The 18455-nt window shown below is 45.5% G+C and overlaps 1 protein-coding gene across 8 annotated transcripts in view; it reads left to right on the top strand.

Moving 5' to 3' along the window:
* Positions 1–18455, top strand: part of CD151 (CD151 molecule (Raph blood group)) — a 169630-nt gene that overhangs the window by 26920 nt on the left and 124255 nt on the right. For 4 of the 8 annotated variants that reach the window (XR_016466758.1, XR_016466759.1, XR_016466757.1 and 1 more), the window contains exons 8-10: positions 2211–2297; positions 3112–8179; positions 12793–12908. Coding sequence is in view for 4 of the 8 variants with exons in the window: in XM_090140650.1 (XP_089996776.1) it covers positions 2211–2297; positions 3112–3171 (147 nt within the window). In the remaining 4 variants the exon portion in view is untranslated. Of the gene's footprint in view, positions 1–2210; positions 2298–3111; positions 8180–12792; positions 12909–18455 lie in introns of those variants that run through there. The other 4 variants (XM_090140650.1, XM_031609029.2, XM_090140651.1 and 1 more) reach the window with 2 other exon arrangements.

The following is an 18455-nucleotide window of genomic DNA, read 5'->3' as shown; positions in this document are numbered from 1 at the left end:
GCACTTTGTGTCTCTGAGTGTTGAGCCTTCCAGGCTACATTTAAAAAGATTCAGGGAAGAAGGGGGAAAAAAATAATATAGAGGAGTCAGAGTGTCTGAGCTCCTGCATATAGGCTGCTATTACAGAAGCACGTATTTGTGGCTACCAGAGTGATACTATAGCCAACACCCAGTGAGTAGGGTATGGGATTAATTCTCTGCACAGGAGGGGCCATGGATTAGGCAAGGGTAGTACTTCGTTTCTGGCTCAGGGCTGTTCTTGGCATTTGCAGGGAACCTGATATGTAGAAAGGGACTGTAAAGGCATTAAAGAAGAGAGTTCAGGAACTGAGGAGAAAAACAGGAATATGTTCTGCACCATTTTATTTGCTATAGAGAAAAATAATAAGTTTTATTTGTTATTGCAGAATGTACGGGTGATGAGGGAGTGGGAGATGTTGCTTTAGGCAGGAGACTTGGGTTTGAGCCCTGCATTGAAAAGCTTCCTGTTATTGCACTTAGTGAGGAGCAAATGGAGATACAGTCAAGGATCAGAACTGACAGACTTGACCTCCAGCATGAGGAAACAGGATATGGGGCTCCCTAGCAGACAAATTAGACCAGTTCCAGAGAACTGCAGTTAGGGTGAAAAGAGTTTGGAGCTGAGCTGGTAGGAAGGCTTGTTTCACTTCCAGAAGAAGCAAACTGAATCCCAAAGTAGCTGAGTAAATAGGCAGGTAGCTGTAGGACCATTTATTCATCCTGTTGAATAAAACTGGTAGAATTTCTTGTGTTTTTGTTTTCATACCCTTCAATCCTATGACTTGGCTTTAACTTGCTCACCATGAATCTCTCTGTGAGTTAGCATAGACTGTTTTCTCACCAGTGCAACTTGTGCCTTGGCTGGCTGTACTGATGCACGGGAGCAGCAGTTGGAGCCTTTTCCTTGTTCCTGCCCCCTGCCAGGTGCAGAGATGAAGTCCAGTCTTTCTGTTCTACTAAAGCTGCACTTTATTATGTCCAGCTGCTTGGCTGGGTTTTGCTCTCCTGAAAGAAGACCTTCCCATAAGATCTGTTATTTTCCAAGGGCTGTTGAGGTGTCTCTGAGTGTGGAAACCTGCAAGTGTGTGAGGGCTCTCCCCAGCTTCACTCTGTGCTGTGTGAAACTGGATTTACTGCCCAGCTGGGTTAATGAGGAAGACCCTGTGGGCTGCCAAGCACAAGCACAATGTTAGCTCTAGAGTATAAAAAGCTGCCAAAGGCTGTGTGGATTTACATTTAGACGCTGTTTCTCATGATACAACATCTAAGTCAGGATTCAGAACAGATTTTAGTGGCTTTGGGGAAGAAGAACCTAGAAGAGGGTCAGATCAGGACATGGGAGCAATTGTTTCACACTGGAGCAGCTGGAGCTTACTCTCAAAAACTAATTCAGGCGTGGGAAAAGTGAGGCCTTTGCCATCCCTCCCTGGAGAAGTGCATGCTCACTCGTTCCCTTTGCCTGGGTACATGTAGGTGTCTGTGTTCACTGTAGACTCCTGGGGCTGTAGGGCCCCAGCACCCTTGGGGCACTGTTGCAACCTACACAGCAAATCCCCCTGATGTTACCATGGAAAACCTGCCTCACTAGTTGAAACGGTTTAATTATCTAAAGAGAACTCTTCCAAAATAATCAGAGAATTTTCTTACTGTTTTATTTTTGCATTATGGCAACAAAAACACGGGCCTGAAACTAGGATGTTATGCTGCCAGCCAAGGATGCAAGTGAAAGGCAGAGGTAGTCAGTGCCTGATTTTCCAGGTCTACATTAAAACCCATAAATAACAGTGGGAGGAATTTGCTTTCAAAGGGCTCCTCTCGTGTGAGAGGTCTTGATGCTGCATTTCCTTGGCATTTTGGCTGGAGAGGAGCAAACGTCCTTTCCAGGCATGTGCTAAGCAATGTCTAGCCCTCCTCCACATACCTCACAGGAAAATCTGAGAGAAATCCTTCTGTTATGTGCTGTGTTCTTCTGTTCTTCTTCAGCCACCTTCAGCAATTCCTGAGACATACAGAAACAGTATGGACTTCACATAATTTACATAGCTTTTCCAGCAATGTTGCAAGGAGAGGATGCTCACAGACACTGCTTTTTATAGGGATGCTTTCAAGGGTTACAACTGCTGTTGTAAAGTGAGACACAAGAATTTAAAACGAAGATGACTTTCCCTGTCTTGTCTCTCTCCCTGCAGAACGGTTGCATTACCAAGCTGGAAAACTTCATTCAAGAACATCTGAAAATTATTGGCATAGTTGGGATCAGCATTGCTTGTGTGCAGGTATTGTGTGGAATTGTGTGGAATCTTGGGCTTGCTAGGCAGAAGCTCAAGAAACCCAAGAGCTAAGGGATGGAAAAATTAGTATTTCAGGCTTTTTCTTGCCTGGCAAAGAGAAGTTGTCAGGAAAGGGAAAGGTACTTCAGTGACCTTGGGACCCACTAACTCCAGAGCTAGTGCCTTTTCTGTCAGTTTGTAAGATTTCATTTCTGGTGAAAGAAAAACACTTTTCTGCTCAGACAGGTTTCTGCAGCAGGGATGTGAGAAATGAGGTGCGGCTGTGGCTGCTGGTTCGGCAGCCTGAGAGAGACCTCTGGTGGGGATGTGCCAGGATTACCCGTGCTGCCAAAGAGCTGGTTTGGAGGAGTTTCCCATCCTGGTTCATTAGCTCATTCGTAAAAATATTCAGAGTTTCTGCCCTGGCTCTGTCATACTGAGGAACAGCACTGTGTGTCAGCAAATGTTTAAGGAGAGTCTGAAGAATAAAGGGATAGGATGTGGATGCTCCTACACCATTACAGGGGGAAAGACAGCCAGGATAATCTTTACTTCCAGATGCAGATATCTCTGGGAGTTGTTCATTTTCCCTTCTGCCCTGGCATACAGCCAAATTACATTCTAGAGAAGCTGATAGTGATTAATTATGAGGATTAGCACATTATGTTCTCTCACACTCATTGCAAGCTGGTGTGCTGTATCTCCAGCCCAGATCTGGTTGCCCCTCTGATCTGGGTCCAAACGGTTAGTTTTCAGGTTGCTACCTTCACTGCATCCATTCTGTTTTTTTCATTCGTTTCTCTCTTTTTCTACCCTGTAGATCTTCGGGATGATTTTCACTTGTTGCCTGTACAGGAGTTTGAAGCAGGAGCCATATTAATAGCTGTGGGAACTCTGTCAGCTCCCCCTCTGCCACTTCCCTTAGTACCTGCCAACCTCACCACCCTCCACTACCACCACAGAAGTGTCTGCAACCTGAGGACTTCTCTCTAATTAAATGCCTTACCTGCCCCTTTTGGGGAAAGTCACCCTCCTCATTGTGCACAAGGCAGCCAGGAATTCAGCAGGTCCTCTTCATTGTGAAGAAACAGAAGAGTTGTGGATCTTCTGCTAGAAGCTTTAGCAAAACAGTCCCTTGATGTAACCAGAAAGCAAGATCTATCTAGGGCCATTTCTCTTGGGGCTCTTCCTGAGCTAACATGAAAGTATTGGGATGCTACACAGGAACCACAGTTTGCTTTCTGAGAAGTGGCTCAGCAGAGCTGGGCATTGACTGTGAGGACAGATGATGTTTCTGCGCTGAGCTGGAACCAGATCTTAGTCTCTCAGACACAGAAGATTTGTCATTCTCCCCCCAGCCTGTGCACTGATGTCCTAACACAGCTGTTCTCCACCTGAGAAGATGCCTGTCTGGTTGTGTGGGGCAGGAATTGCTCTCTGTGCTGATCAGGAGCACATCTTGGTACAGTTGAAATCTTGTTGCGGCTCTAATGTTGTCAAGATCTGGGTGCCTTAGTATTTCTCAGCAATCCTTCCTCCTCTTCCTTGAAGCTTCCCTGCAACACAGTGCCATTAGGAGCCACAAGAAGCCTTTTGCCACCTAGCAATTCTAGAGCCAAAGACATTGGACTGCTTTCTAATTCTTTTGGGTCTAGTCTGTTTTATTTAGTGGCTTCCAGTGTGAATGAGAAAGTTCAAAGAGTTGTTTCCTGCCTGTCCCCTGCTGTGGTTTGGTGAAGAGCTGGTCGGTGGAGCTGACATATCAAGCTACCCTTAGGCCTGTTTGGTTAGTGGAAATGCCTCATCGCGTCTCTTACGTATTGAGAGACACCCTGGGCTGGGCTAGATGCTCTAATTAAAACCTCCAGACTTGTCTCTCTTGGGTGGAAAATGAATATATACAAAAGTTGTACTAGCCTCCAAAGAGCTCATTAATCAGCTGAGGGTTTTCTGGCTTTAATGAGATCTGGAAGCCCACTTTCCAGACTATCCCAGCAGTAAACAGTAGAGTCAGCTTCCCCCAGTTGCTCCAGTGTATTTGGTAAATTAGTAGTGCTGGATTTAACCGTCTGTTTAATTAAATAGATTTAATTAAATGTTATCTCTGCATTGGGATCCTGGTTACCTACAGGGCATAAACGCGACTGCTGCCATGGAATTGGTGCCACTGTTATGCCAACAAGGTCTTAGCCTGGATTCATAGGAACTTGGGAGCCTCTCCTGTTCTGAGGGATTTGATTGTTTTTTTCCTAATCATCCTGGAAAGGGTTCTCATCAAGAAGTCTGGTTGGTAGAGCAGAATTATCTTGTTTTCACTTTCCTGACATGGTTTGTGCACCCATGAAGCAGAAAGGGCTGTAGGGATTTGGGGTTTCTAAGCAGTGAAGATAATGCCCTTCTATAAGCCGAGTAATTTACTCACACTCTTGTCCTTTTGGTGGTGCCCGGTCCCTTGGCAGCACGCATCAGCAAAATCACTCAGAGCCCTGAAGCATTGTGGAGGGTTTGATTCACAAAGCAATCCTGGACTGGTCCCTCAGAGGGGACTGAAGGGTGACAAGTTAAAATTCAGAACAGGTAAATCTGAAACTCCCCCATCAACAGGAGCACCGTAAAATAATCCCTAACACTAATGCAAAAAGAGGTGGGGGAACTGAGGTGTATCCGTTGTCCTATAGCAATGGGAAAGAGGGAAGAGAAATCTAAATTATTGTGGAATGATCTAAAGGAGAAATCTAAATTATTTCTTGTTTTATATTCAAGTTTCTGACAAGTGCTGACTACTAACTGAGGAAAATATTGAGCATGTTGCTTGAAGCAATATTTCTAGTTTCTTACATGTATCTTCTTAGGTGCCTTTGCCTGTTTCCTTGAAATGCATTGTGCAGGGCTGGGAGAGGCCAGGAAGAATGAGATATGAACAGAGCTGGCTTGTGTCCATTAAGTTGTTTTATACTTTTACTTTGTATAATAATATTCATTGCTTTTTTTTTTTTTTTTTTTTTTTTAACTCAATTTAAGTTGCTGGCCAATAGAAAAATAAAGCTCTGTACTTACTCTGTGTAGCAAAACCAAAGGGTAACGTGAACCATGTGTGTTACGAGGGTTCCTCAGCAGTGGAAGCAGCATCCTGCCCTGCAGGAAGAGTGGGGCTGTGCTGTGTGTTTCCCCCACACAATGTGCTGTAGTCATATCCTCCTTGCATGACAGACGTGAAGAAGGCATAGGCCTGCCCTTTGTTACCCTTTCTGATATAAGGCTGAAAATTACTCATTACAACTGTGAAATATGCCTGTATTCAGCCAGATGGAAGTGCCTGCAGCTGATGGGCACGGCCACTCGGTGGCTCTCAGGATTCATTGCGCTGTTAATTCAGCTCCTGCAATTAGGTGGCTCTAATTCCAGCCACTTCAGAGAGCAGCAGAGCTGTGGTGTCACCAAGCCTCGTGCCATTGATCATCTTGCCTTTGTACTCCAGGCTTCAGCCTTTTCACTGCCATCCCTGGCAGCCAAGCAAAGAACCACAGAATGTGCTCAGCCAGAAGCAGGAGCCACTGAAAACAACACGGAAAGGTGAACATTGTGGGCATGTGAAGAGCCTCAGGAAGGGCTACTGCAGCGTTCTGCAAAGAGCAGTGCTCTCTCAGCAGAAGGCTGTGGGTCACAGAATCACAGAATGGCCAGGGTTGGAAGGGACCTCAAGGATCATGAATCTCCCAAGTCCCCTGCCACATGCAGGGCCACCAACCTCCCCATTTAATACTAGACCAGGCTGCCCAGGGCTCCATCCAACCTGGCCTTGAACACCTCCAGGGACGGGGCATCCACAACCTCTCTAGGCAGCTTGTTCCACCACTTCACCACTCATAGTAAAGAACTTCCCCCTGATGTCCAACCTGAATCTTCCCTCCCTCAACTTAAAACCATTTCCCCTTGTCCTGCTGTTATCTACCCTTTCAAAGAGTTGATTCCCCTCCTGTTTGTAGGCTCCCTTTAGGTATTAAAAAGCTGCAATGAGGTCACCCCGCAGCCTTCTTTTCTCCAGGCTGAACAAGCCCAGCTCTCTCAGCCTGTCTTCGTAGGGGAGGTGCTCACAGGTCACAGACCTTGACTCCTGTTCTCATGTCTCATCCTGTGCTCCTCTGTCACTAGGTGTGCGGCGTGGATTGTGCAGCTCTGTCTCACTCCCAAAGGGAAATGAGACCCCTTCTGCACAGCTTCTGTTGTGGGATGACAACTGAAAAGGCTGTGGTGTGGTGTCTTTCATCATTGCATAAAAGCCATTTCTTTCATTCTTTCTGAATTGGCTTCTGCAGTGTCTGTGAGAGGCTGTGCAGTGTCCCTACGGGCTGAGCAGCCACAGGAGGGTGCTACTTCCTCCTGGGGCATCAGTACTGATTTCTTTCCCCCTGGACCTGGAGATTTGGGCTGTGCAGCTGTGCTGTGTTCCCCTGGGGTGCTGTGGGGGCCAGTATGCTTTGCTGGGAATAAACCAGAAAACAGATTGAACAACAAGCAGCTTCTGTAAGAGCCCAGCCTATGGCAGTCACCCTATTTCTGCTCCATTTCAAACAAGACACTGACCCCAAGCCAGGTCATAGATGTGCCCTTCCTTCTCCTTCTGTTTAACTGGGAGGATTTTTTTTTCTCAAAGTGCTCTTGGTGCTCTTTTCTTCGCTGTTTCTCAAGCCTGACTTCGGCACTGGTTGTAATTTCCTCATTTCCCTGTGGGGTTGAGCAAAGCTGCAGTGGGGGAGAGAGATGAGCATAGGAAGATGGTAATGTCCTCCATCGCTAGATGCGACAAATGTGCTGCACTTGGGAAATGACACAGGGGCATAGCCTCTCCTTTCCTGCTGTGAAGTCTTCCCAAAAGGACAGACACTAAACCATGCTCCTTGCCAGGAGACTGCTCATTTGCTGCCCTTATTCCATGCTTTTTCTCTACTTAGTAGCTCTCACAGCTGAATAAAATGATCCTAATGGGCATAGCCTTGCTTCAATTGCCCTTGATGCAAGATGGCCCTCTTAGTCCTGAGTGCTCTTATGCCAGTGCGCCTGAGCTTGCTGCTGTGCTAAGAGCCCTGGTGCTTGCTCACAAGCAGCCTCCTTCCCCCAGTTACGGGGCAACCAAAGACTGTAGTGGGGGCAGCTGTGAGCTCACTGCTGGTGTTTCTACATAGCATCTGGCCCTGCAGCCTCTTAAAATCCTCACAGTGCATCTGTCCCCTTGTCTCAGGTGTACCCATGTGCGCACACCCCTGAGAGAAGCTGATGGCTGCTCTACTCCTGTGGGATCTCTGCGCTGCTCCCTGTCACAACACTGAGCAGAGACAAGCTGCCTCAAGCAGGGCCGAATGCCGGCACCCACATACCACATCAACAAAGCCTCCTCCTCCCTTGCAGTGAAGGAGAGGAGGCCCCAGATGTCCCTATTCCCACCAAAGCAGCCCTTTCTGCAGGACAAGGTAAAAGGATGTCAGGATGAGGGCTTGAGCCTCTTGCTTTATTCTATGAGGGAAACTGAGGCAGTGTCCAAGCTCACATAGCAGGAAACACTTGGCAGCACACCACATTCCCAGCACATACTTCAGCTGTGATAAAGCACCCTCTTTCCTCTGAGAGCTGCCTGGTTAATCCTCTTTTAACCTTCCCAAGCAGACTTTATTGCCTCGTTGTTTTTCTCACATCGCTTTATGAGCTTTGATTACTCACTGCCCATCTGGGGCTGCAGTGCTCTACATTAAGAAACGATGACCAGCCACTGGGCTAGGGGCTGCCTCTGCTGGGAGGGGTGAATGACACCTGAGGGGTGGGCAGAAGGATGGGTGCTCCATGGCCCTGCGGTGATTCTCCAAGGGCTCGTGCAAGGCTGCAGCAAACCCAAGGTAAGCCCCAGGTGTCTGTGTCCCCTGTGCCCGCTGCTGGCTCCTCTCCTCACATCATCCTTCTGCTTGCTGAGTGCTGCCAGGCATTATTTGATGTTTAGCTAAATCAAATCTGGTCCCACTTAAACACCCAACTTCCTGAGATATCTCAGCCTAATTCTCAATTTATCCTTCTTTGTGTTTTCCGTCCTTACAGGTCTGTCCCAATCCACAAATGTGATCAATATTTATAATTTATTTCCTTTTCCCTCTCTTACCTTCTCCCACTGCTCTCTTCCAGGACTTTAACAAAAGTTTTTAATAGCATTCAATTCAGGGCTGACCTGCTGTTTCCTTTGCTGATGGGCTCATGAATGATTCAGCTGTTTGGGCTCTATCTGGCAGCTGTGACAGAATTGTTGATAAAACTCCATTTCTGAGGTTTGGCCCGCTCTCCATGTTAAACAATGCAGAGCAGGGAGTGAGCCTTAAAAAACAGAATCACAAAGAAAGCTGCTTATGTATGAAATACAGTTTTCAACCAAAAAAAAACCCAAAAAAACAACCCACCACACAAATTCAACTGTATTTTACTGTTCACTTGCTGTAGTTAATGGCACCAAATGGGGCTGTTGAAATGATAGCTCTCTGTGCCTCTTGTTTTTCCCCTTTGCACATGCAGAGTTTATTGTATTTTCTCTTCCTTGTCCCCTTATGTTGCAAACCTCTTTTTGCTGCCTATACAAGCTGTGCCACACTACACAGCCCTGGTTCAGCAATAGACATCTTGTTCCAAAGCAGATATTACCCCACAAAACTGCTACACTCCTAAAGCCATCAGTGGGGAACTCAAATCCATGCCTAACTGCTGCCTCTGCTTTAGCATCAGCAATTTCTTCTAGTTTTGCTCCATTGCGTAAGCTGTAGCTTCACATAAAGTCAATCTTGCTACTTCAGCTAAGGTTTCTGGAACACGGGCACAAATAAATTCTGCTCTCCACGCACTGCTGGAGAAGCTGCTGTTGTTTCACTGCTTTAGGGCTCAGAGCCCTCCCTGGGTCCAAGAGCACCAGCGAGCTCCTGGGAAATCACAGGAACAAGGAAAGGGAGCTCAGAAGCTGGTCTGGAGGAAAAGGAGAGTTTAGGGTTTAGCTGGTCATCTTCCCGGAGAGTGGGATGGCTCAGAACAGGGTCACTCTGCCAGCAGGACTCACTGCTGCTTTTCTCAGGAAAGGAGCCTGGAGGCAGCCAAGTATGCAACTTAGGAGCTCTGGGCTCTTCAGCTCGCCCCAACTGACTGCAATTAAGGCAATTCTGCCTTTATTAGGGATAACTGAGCTAATGGCTTTTTCCAGCCTACGTCTCTGCTCCTAGATAACCTTATGAGCTAAGTTCTGATGTCCCTTGTGGGATTCACAGGAGGCAAATGTTCACCTCTTGTTTCCTGCAGCTAATTGCTCCCATCCCCTGCCCTGGTGCAAGTGACAGAGATATCCCTAATTGCTCTTAATGAAACCAGTTGGTGGGTAAGAGTTATTTGAAGGCCAGAGCAGGCTCGCAGGAGGGCTTGGCGTTCTGGGAATCCATGCTTGAGCTGAGGGGGACACAGGGTGTGCGTGAAATAGGACAGGTTGAAGTGCTTCAGGGACTATTTGGTGGTGACCTATAAGGATGAGTGAAGAGAAATGGGCCACTGCCTGCGCTTAGAGGAGTCAGAGCTGCCTGGGTTTGCTGTGTCTCATCGCACAGCAAGAAAAGAGCAAACCTTTCTTTTCAGATGGCATTTAGGTAAAAATATAGATAGGAAAATGGATTTAGAAAGGGTAAGTGGAAAAAGCAAGATATGTCCATTAATCAAACCCAAATGAATGCATTGTGCACCCCCAGCTCCTTACCAGGCAGCTGAGAAGTCCTTAATTTTAAGCATTGCTCAACAAAACATCAGAGTGTTATCAAATGATTCTCATCCTAAATCCAAAACATGGTTCATACCAGCCACTATGAAGAAAATTAACCCTATTCCAGCCCGAGACTAGGATACCTGACTGAGCCCGGGAGCAGCAGGAGAGGCATCTGCCAAAACCACCTCAGAGAGATGACTGAGCTATAGGTGTCTTTAGGCACCCCAGGTGCTGTTCTCGCTCTGATGAGAGCTCATTTTGTTTCTCTTTCTGCTTCTTTCATCCCTAATGTGCAGGTGGCAAAGAGAGCAGCCATGGAGGGGCAACACAGAGGCCTCCTCTCCTGTCAGGGCTGGGATGTATTGGGAACCACCTCAAGCAACAACTCCACAGCTCCCGTACCGTGGGCTGCAGTGGCCCAAAATGATGGGTGGGAGTTATCAAGCAGATAGCAGGAGAGCCAGCAGGGCCTGGAGGTGCCCATGGGGCTGGCAGTGCCCAATCAGCAGGGCTGTGGAGCTGGGGACCTTGAGCTCAGCTGCTTCCTGAAGCATCATTTCATGTTGCCTCTACCTCAACCACTGACATGACTTTAATACAACTTTTTAAAGTATGCATTTGTATCTAGTAAGCCCTTGAGTACAGCAGAGTCCCTTTTATATTGAAATTCAGGCTCCTCAATAACATTTTATTATGAAGCTTGCTATTTTTGGAATTGCTGTTACTCTGTTATGAGCAAGGCACCTAACATCCTTCGATATGAAATCATTAAGGGCACAGCAGAGTTCATTACAGGGGCATTTCTCCGGATTAAGAACAAATCAATACCACACACTAATATCACAGCCTGGTACCTGGCTTTGGTTGCAAACAGCACACCCTGAGAGGAAGATGCTCTTCTTTTGGCCTCTTGTGCTCTTCTTCCAATATCTTATTTACTGTTTTCCCCCAGGCTGTTGTGATGGATTTATGAGCAGACAAAATCCAAAGGTTGTTTTTCTTTAAGCTACCTGAATATTGTAGCTTTTAAAGTAGGGAAGTGAGAAATAACCAGCTTAAGTTTGCAATCTCGCTGTACCCTTGCATGCAATATGACTTCCCCTTGGAAGTGAAGGCCTGCAGCTCCATCTGTGTACGCTCAGCTTATTACGGTCAGGGTTTAGAATAAATTTCAGATGTTTCAAGTCGAGAAAACGTGGGGGTGGTGTGCTGGGAGGGAGGGAGGGTGAGGATTGTTTATAAGAACCTCCAACAGAAGGAAGAGCTCTGCTTCTGAAAATCTGCCTCAGCTGAGGCCTGGATGGAGGTACAGACTTCCAGGTGGAGGCTCCAGCTCTGCTCCCGACACCCCAAATTTGCCTCCTGGACCTGGCTGGCCATTGCTCAGCCACTGGGAGCTGCATCTTGGGATAATTCCAGCTGCATTCAAAATGGGAACTTACTCCACTTGTCACTGCTTCCAGCTCCTGCAGCACATGGCATTCGCTTTGTTCAGTAGCAGTGATGGAAGCTGTTGAGGCCAATGGCATTTGTTTCTCTTTATTTATTACAAGCAATTATTCATCAGTAGAATTTAATGATTACTTTTTTTTTTTTTTTTTTCCTTTTAAAAATGCTGTTCAATGGAGAAAGGCAGCCACTTGTCTAGGCTGCATTTAACACTGAGTGGATCCAAAGCAGGGAGGTCCTTCAAGCCGCTTTTGTCAGTGAAATTAACAACAAAAAAATCAAGCTAGTGAAGTGTGGAGCTGGAGGCCATCTCTGTAATGATCTGAAGCACTCAACCCGTTAGAAGCTTAATGCTTTCATTTACGAGATCATTCCTGGAGGAAGACCTCCTGGTCAAACTGCTATTGCTCCTTTAAAAAAATAAAGTTTGTAATTGCTTTGGCTGCACAGCTCGTTACTAGGAAAGGCCTACAGCTGAGTGCAGCACTCATCTTCTTGCTTTTGTTTTTAAACTTTCAGCCCCTGGATTAGGTATTCCATTGCTGTGTATAAGTTTATAAATTCAATTACAGAAGCTCTGAACTTCCACTTTCTTTATAAACGGGAAGCTTGAGGGCTGTGCTGTATCACAAACCATGATTGTATCGATAAACAGTTGGGCAGAGCCCTTTAGCTGGTTTGTAGCGGCCGATCAATACTTCCACGTGGTTGACACTGCTCTGATTACCATTCATCCTGTTTTTCCATTAACTGGACTTTTTCTCCTTTTGCTCTCCCAGTGCTGTCTAGGAAGGAGTGCACCTTCACACGCAGCAGCATAGACAGGAAGGCTGAGTTAAGCAAGCCAAAAAAAGGTGTGGGGGACGAAGAATTTGGAGGTAGCTTTGACTAAATAACTGGAAATAGTTAGACTTTTAGGGTTTAGCTGTGTTCTTGTACTTGCTGAATCACTGGGGACATTGATACTGCTGGTCTCTGACCTGCCCACAGACAAGCAGAGCTTTCAAACAAACAAACAAAAATATATATATTCCATTAGAATTTAAAGGCAAAACATAATAGGAGTCCTTGTTAAGAGGGAGGCAAGAAGAAGCCAGGCGTTGGGTGAGATTCAAGATTTTCCTACCCATTTCTGCTGATTTCTGAAGGGCAGAATGGGCATCATCTCAGGCAGGGAAACTGAGGTGTATACTAGTGGCAGACTTGAGTCACAGATGTATATATTCTTTCTAAGGCCTGTGTCTAAATATACACTGTAAGGACATGAGCAATTATGTTACACAGGGATTGGCAAAGGGGAGTCTGCTGATGTGATGAGCCCAGGAAGGCAAGACAGTGGATGGGATGGATCCGATGCACGCCATGGAGAAGGGATTCCCATTGCCCTCAGAGAGATGTCGGTAAGGACAGTGACATTTCATGTAATCTCCAAAGTAATTTGAAGCTTGTAGATAGCCCTGTGAGCAACCAAGGGAAGCAGCAGTTTGAGAAAGGTCAGCTATTGACAGTGGGTGCTGAGCGCAGCTGTACTGCTGCTTGACTTCAGTCCACAAAGGCACCGATTCGTTCCATGTTTTAAAGCAGTTCATTGCTTTGAATGCACTGACTACATGTGCTTTTAAAAGGAGAAGGTCTGATTTCTAGAGTGGGTATTGAGCATTCGTTCTTCCTATCTCTGAGATCAAACCTGTGCGGTGGGACATGGGTTAATTCAAAATCATTAGTACCTATGGAAAGTCTTCACCACAGCCTCTGGGGCTTGTTTTGAAGTCTGTTGCTAACTGCTAGTTTCTTGCATTCCCCAAAGTATATGTGTTTTTAGCTTTTAGTCAGCTGTTCCATGCCTTTCTTTGATCGCTATTTGTTCAGCTCCTGAAAGCAGAAAATTGTGAACCCTTTTTAATAAAACACTTGCTTCGTATTTGGGAGGGATAAATGAAAGACTTTTCTGCATGAATTTTCTAACTTGGCTGTTACAAGACATGATGTTTGATACAGCCTGTGGAGAGCAGTTATACTGGAAAGGAAATTGTGGGGAAACTTGGGGGCTATATGTCCTCAGCTATATGTGACCTGCAGGCCAAACCAAGGTGTAGGTCACCAAAACTTGTGATCAATAAAATCTGAAAGACGTGGAGTAGAAATAAGAGTGAGGCTAGAATACTCAGCACTCTCTGCATGTTTTGGCTTTACTCTCCTACAGGAGAGTGTTAGGGAGAAATAAATGAGGGTTTGCTACTCCCATGGAAATATCATGCTGTTTCCCAGCACTAGCCTGAAGCACCATCAATTGCCCTGCAGCTCTCCCCAGGTGGCCAGAGTTGCTGAAGCCAAGGATAACTTGTTAACTTTTTTATTTTTTCTATGGTCTTATATGCTTGAGGCACACAAGGCTGAGGTCTGCAGCACGGTCTGGAAGCTCTTTGAGTGTCCAAGTCTTGGGCACCTCCAACAGCTTTTCTTAGCAGAATATAATAAAACAAATTAGTCCTGGACTCTAGGTGGTCTAAGGCACCACATGCTATCAGACCATTTGAAGTCCCATTGAAATTAATGAAAAGACTCCCACAGACTTCAGTGGGCAACACATCAAACCACGTAGCGTGGCAAAGCCAACATGCCCCTAGTCCTTGGTTTCCAAATCTCTCCATTGTGCTGTTCCTGTTGAAGAATTAAAAATGCCTTCTCGCTGGCGAGCGAAGCTGAATAAGAACTGGATCTGAAAACAAAACCACTACGTAAGCAATGATGCGAATATGTTGAAGTGGAAATTAAAACTGTGCTCATCATCTGGGCAGTCGGAGCCAGGTGGGAGCAGTGTTATTTTGGAGATGTCTCATCAGAGTAGTGGCAGGAGTAAGAAAATCTTGCCATCTAACTAAAGCTCAAATTCTGCTCAGAGAAGGGGCTGAGTACAAGTGCCAATTACTTACTAGATTCAGTGCTGAAGTTAGAAAATGCTTAGAATTGGGCTGCTCTTTTGGAAGCAAATAGACCGTGGTGGTTTCCTTCTCCCTTTCTGTGGAGATTGTTTTCTCTTGTAGAACTATTTGCTGGAAGAGGCAGCTTATGGTTTAGATCCTCATAGTTTGTTACCAATAAAACATAGACTTGCAGCTATACGGCAAGTTAGGCATCTCTATGGAAACTTACAGTTTCAGGGTTGTACATTGATTGTAATGATGATTTTCAGATCTTTTATTTTTATTCACATAGAAGAAGCATATATGAGAATTCAGGCTTCAGCATCCAATTCGGGACTGCGACTGGGGAAAGGACATGAAAAGGACAAAACCTGGCATACCTCTCTCAGTATATCGCCTGCGGTCAGGCCCTCCGCAGTGGCCTCCACTCTTTTTGGAATAGAAAGCTTGAGACTTGTTGTGGAGCACTGACCTTGGATTCACTGGGATGAACCTAAAATTATGATTATTTTTTAATTTATTTTTTATTTTTAATTTGCCATTTCTAGAAATGCAAAGCTTTCCAAGCACACAGATAATGTAGTGTTGAGACTTTGGGTAGAAACAGGGAGTTGGACTCTAAGAACAGATTTGCCTGTGCTTTGACCTCATCCCATATCATGTACTAATCAGGCACAACTTTGATTTTTATAGGACGATGACGTAGAAGTGCCTGAGCCTCTCCTGTGCCCCAGAGAGGCATATATCCAAGTGGCTGTGGTTCCTCTCTTCCGACTGCACTTGTTTCTTTGCCAATACAAAGTTAATGTGCTCCCTACAACAGTCTTTCAAAACCAGGTTGAGAAATTTCTGAAATGCTTCATATATATATTCATTCTGGGCTCCATCAAAAGAGGGGTGGCCAGCAGGGATGGGGAGGTGATTGTTCCCCTGTACTCTGCTCTTGTGAGGCCCCATCTGGAGTACTGTGTCCAAGTGTGGAGCCCCCAGTACAAAAAAGACAGGGAGCTGTTGGAGAGGGTCCAGAGGAGGGCCACAAAGATGATCAGGGGACTGGAGCACCTCCCCTATGAGGACAGGCTGAGGGAGCTGGGCTTGTTCAGCCTGGACAAAAGAAGGCTGCGGGGTGACCTCATTGCAGGCTTTCAGTACCTAAAGGGAGCCTACAACAGGAGGGGAATCAACTCTTTGAAAGGGTAGATAACAGCAGGACAAGGGGAAATGGTTTTAAGTTGAGGGAGGGGAGATTTAGGTTGGACGTCAGGGGAAAATTCTTTACAGACAGAGTGGTGAGGTACTGGAACAGGCTGCCCAGAGAGGTTGTGGATGCCCCATCCCCGGAGGTGTTCAAGGCCAGGTTGGATGGGGCCCTGGGCAGCCTGGTCTAGTATTAAATGGGGAGGTTGGTGGCCCTGCATGTGGCAGGGGACTTGGGAGATTCATGATCCTTGAGATCCCTTCCAACCCTGGCCATTCTGTGATTCTGTGATATAAAACAAACAAGCAGCTGCAGAGTAGCTGCTACACATTTGGAATGCTTTCTTTCTCCCTCTCTTTTCCTTCTGCTTTTTATTCTTCTAAAGTCTCCTTTTTGGACTGATTCAGAAGAAGCCAAGATGATTTTTTTTTTTCCTCTTGTGTCTGTGCATGTGTCTTTTTCATTAGCTTGAAGAAGTGTCATTGTGAGCATTTCTAATGGCTCTTCTCACAGAGCTGTGGCAGGTTAGGAAGCAGAAGCAATACACTTCTGTTATTAACAGCTGCAGAAACAAGCATGGAAGAAGTGACAGTGAAAAGGGAGTTACTTTCCTAGTTACTAAACAGCAAAGGTGAAAGCTGAGATTTATAGAAATCTCATGAAAAATTCAGATTATTATTTAAAAAAATCTACTTCTGCTCCCGACCATCTCAATGACAAAACTCCTGAGAAAGCCTTTAATACAGACATGATGAAGCAGTTGCTCAGCCACATTGCAGAAATGGCTTTTTGGCCAATGCTGCACTTAGAAAAGGGGCAGTGCAGACAGGTTGGTGTTTGCTGCTCCGAGTGATACTAATGCTGGCTCTGACTTAGTCCTGCTACTTGCTCTCGTTTGCTGCTCCTTGTGTAACAGCTGGTTGGTGCAGTGGTACCAGAGTGGGTGTTGTTGGCACCCACAGCACCACGTTCTGTCTGAGAAACAGTAGTAAGAGCAACCAGGCTGGCTTTTTCCTTAGAAACTCTGAATGAAGCCTGCTTTGTTTTTGCAAACTGCTTCTTCATTATAATGTTTAAGAGCCGCAGCTATTCTTATCGAGTAACTTAACCTTGTGCTGGTATCTGCTTTGGGAAGAAAGCAGATTATTCTGAAGCAGAAAACTAGATTAGAAAATTGTTTTTAGAGCGAGAAACAAAGTACTGTTGGCTTCCTAATCCCATCCTTTGGCACTGATGCATGGCTGCCTCATCTGAAGGCAGCAGTCTGAGCTGCTATGCTGTCTCAGTACTGCTCTGTGGACAAATGCAGGTAAGCTGCTCCTGGCATTTGGAGCTTTCTGTGAGCAAGTTAACACGTATCTTCACGTAACGCTCCACTGTAACATGGAAAGTTCTTACAGGAGTTCAGCTGGTAAAGGTCATCTTATATTTCATAGTGTCCCTTTTAAAAAACAGCCTGAAAGATAAGTGGGTTGGTTTTTTTTAGTGCATTTTGCTAGATAATATGGCAGTCACGCAGAACAAAAGCTATCCAACAAAGTGAAACAAATACTAGAATTGTTTAATTCTTTTTACATTGGGCTAAAGCTTGTGCTTTTAGTGTCTTCGCAGAAGAACTGCTGAATATGAGAAAACTTACCCATTATCCCATTGTAATAAATTGAAAAGTAAGTTCAAGTGTAAAGATTGGGGCAATAGCTATAGCCAAAGGCAAGCTGTCCTGTAAATGTTCTTTTTGAGACAATGTTTTTAAGGTTTGTGCATAGAAGTCTGACCCAGTAAACACACTAAATAGCATCAGTGAAAAGGCTGGTTTCTAGAACCAGCTTCTTTATAGTTCTTAAACTAAAGAAAATAATCCATACACCTTTTACCCAGCACCTAAATTTGACCGCTGAGATTTTAACTGAACCAAGATAACAGCAGGCTGCAAATTAAAGGATGATCATCTCTCTCAGCCTGTTTTCTACAAGGCTGCATAACTATGTTTTGTCCTACATTTGCATCCAGGCTGATATTGTATTTAAATGGAATCCTGAATGTGCACAGACGTAAAAGTGGCCTCCTGCACTCTGGGGCAAGATAAGCTCATGTGTATACACACTATTGAGAATAATGCTTTTTCTGGATGTCAGGCAGTTATGTGAGATGTGGTCCAGCCTTTGGCTGATAGTGCAATAAGAAGGTGAGAAAAAGGCAGGGTGAGTGGCTGTCATGCAGCAGGACCCCTCCACAAGCTCTCAATGTACAGCTAACTTCTCAGAGTTATGTTCCACCAGAAGAGCACAAGGCCATCTTAGTTTGGCCAGGCAGTTCCACACTGCATGTACAGTCCTACGTGAAGCCAATGAAGTGACTGACAAGTGGGAAGCTTGCATGCATACCAGCTACAGAGCAGTGCAGGTGTTTGGCAAGACTTTGATCCTGTTCACAGTAACATGCGTAAATTCTCACATCCATTGCCTTCAGTGGGAGTGCTCAGCCATATTCTACCTAAGTGCAGAGCACCGCTCCACCTGATTTACAGTTTTCTATGATAGAACTGTCAGTGTTTTGTTAAAAATTGGGGTACAAACTATAGGCTGAATTTAGCTGCAGTGAAAAAATGAGCTCTGCTAGCTCTGCAAGCTACTAAGAGTAATGCCTCATTCTTACCCTGTGCTGTTGCCGGAACCCAGAACTTTGGTCTGTTTTTAACTCCCCTTGACTGCCTAGCATCAAACACTGTATTTTTAACTTAATGGTATTTCTAACCTCAAAACGACCAGTGCAAGGAAATGGCAAGATGAAAGCATATGTTTAACTCGATCCGGCAACTACAGGAA

This window comes from Phasianus colchicus, chromosome 5, assembly GCF_987193195.1.
Source record: "Phasianus colchicus chromosome 5, bPhaCol1.hap1.1, whole genome shotgun sequence".
NCBI classification, from domain to species: Eukaryota; Metazoa; Chordata; class Aves; order Galliformes; family Phasianidae; genus Phasianus; species Phasianus colchicus.
Note: the sequence above shows the minus strand (reverse complement) of the source record. Positions and strands in the feature narration are given on the sequence as shown.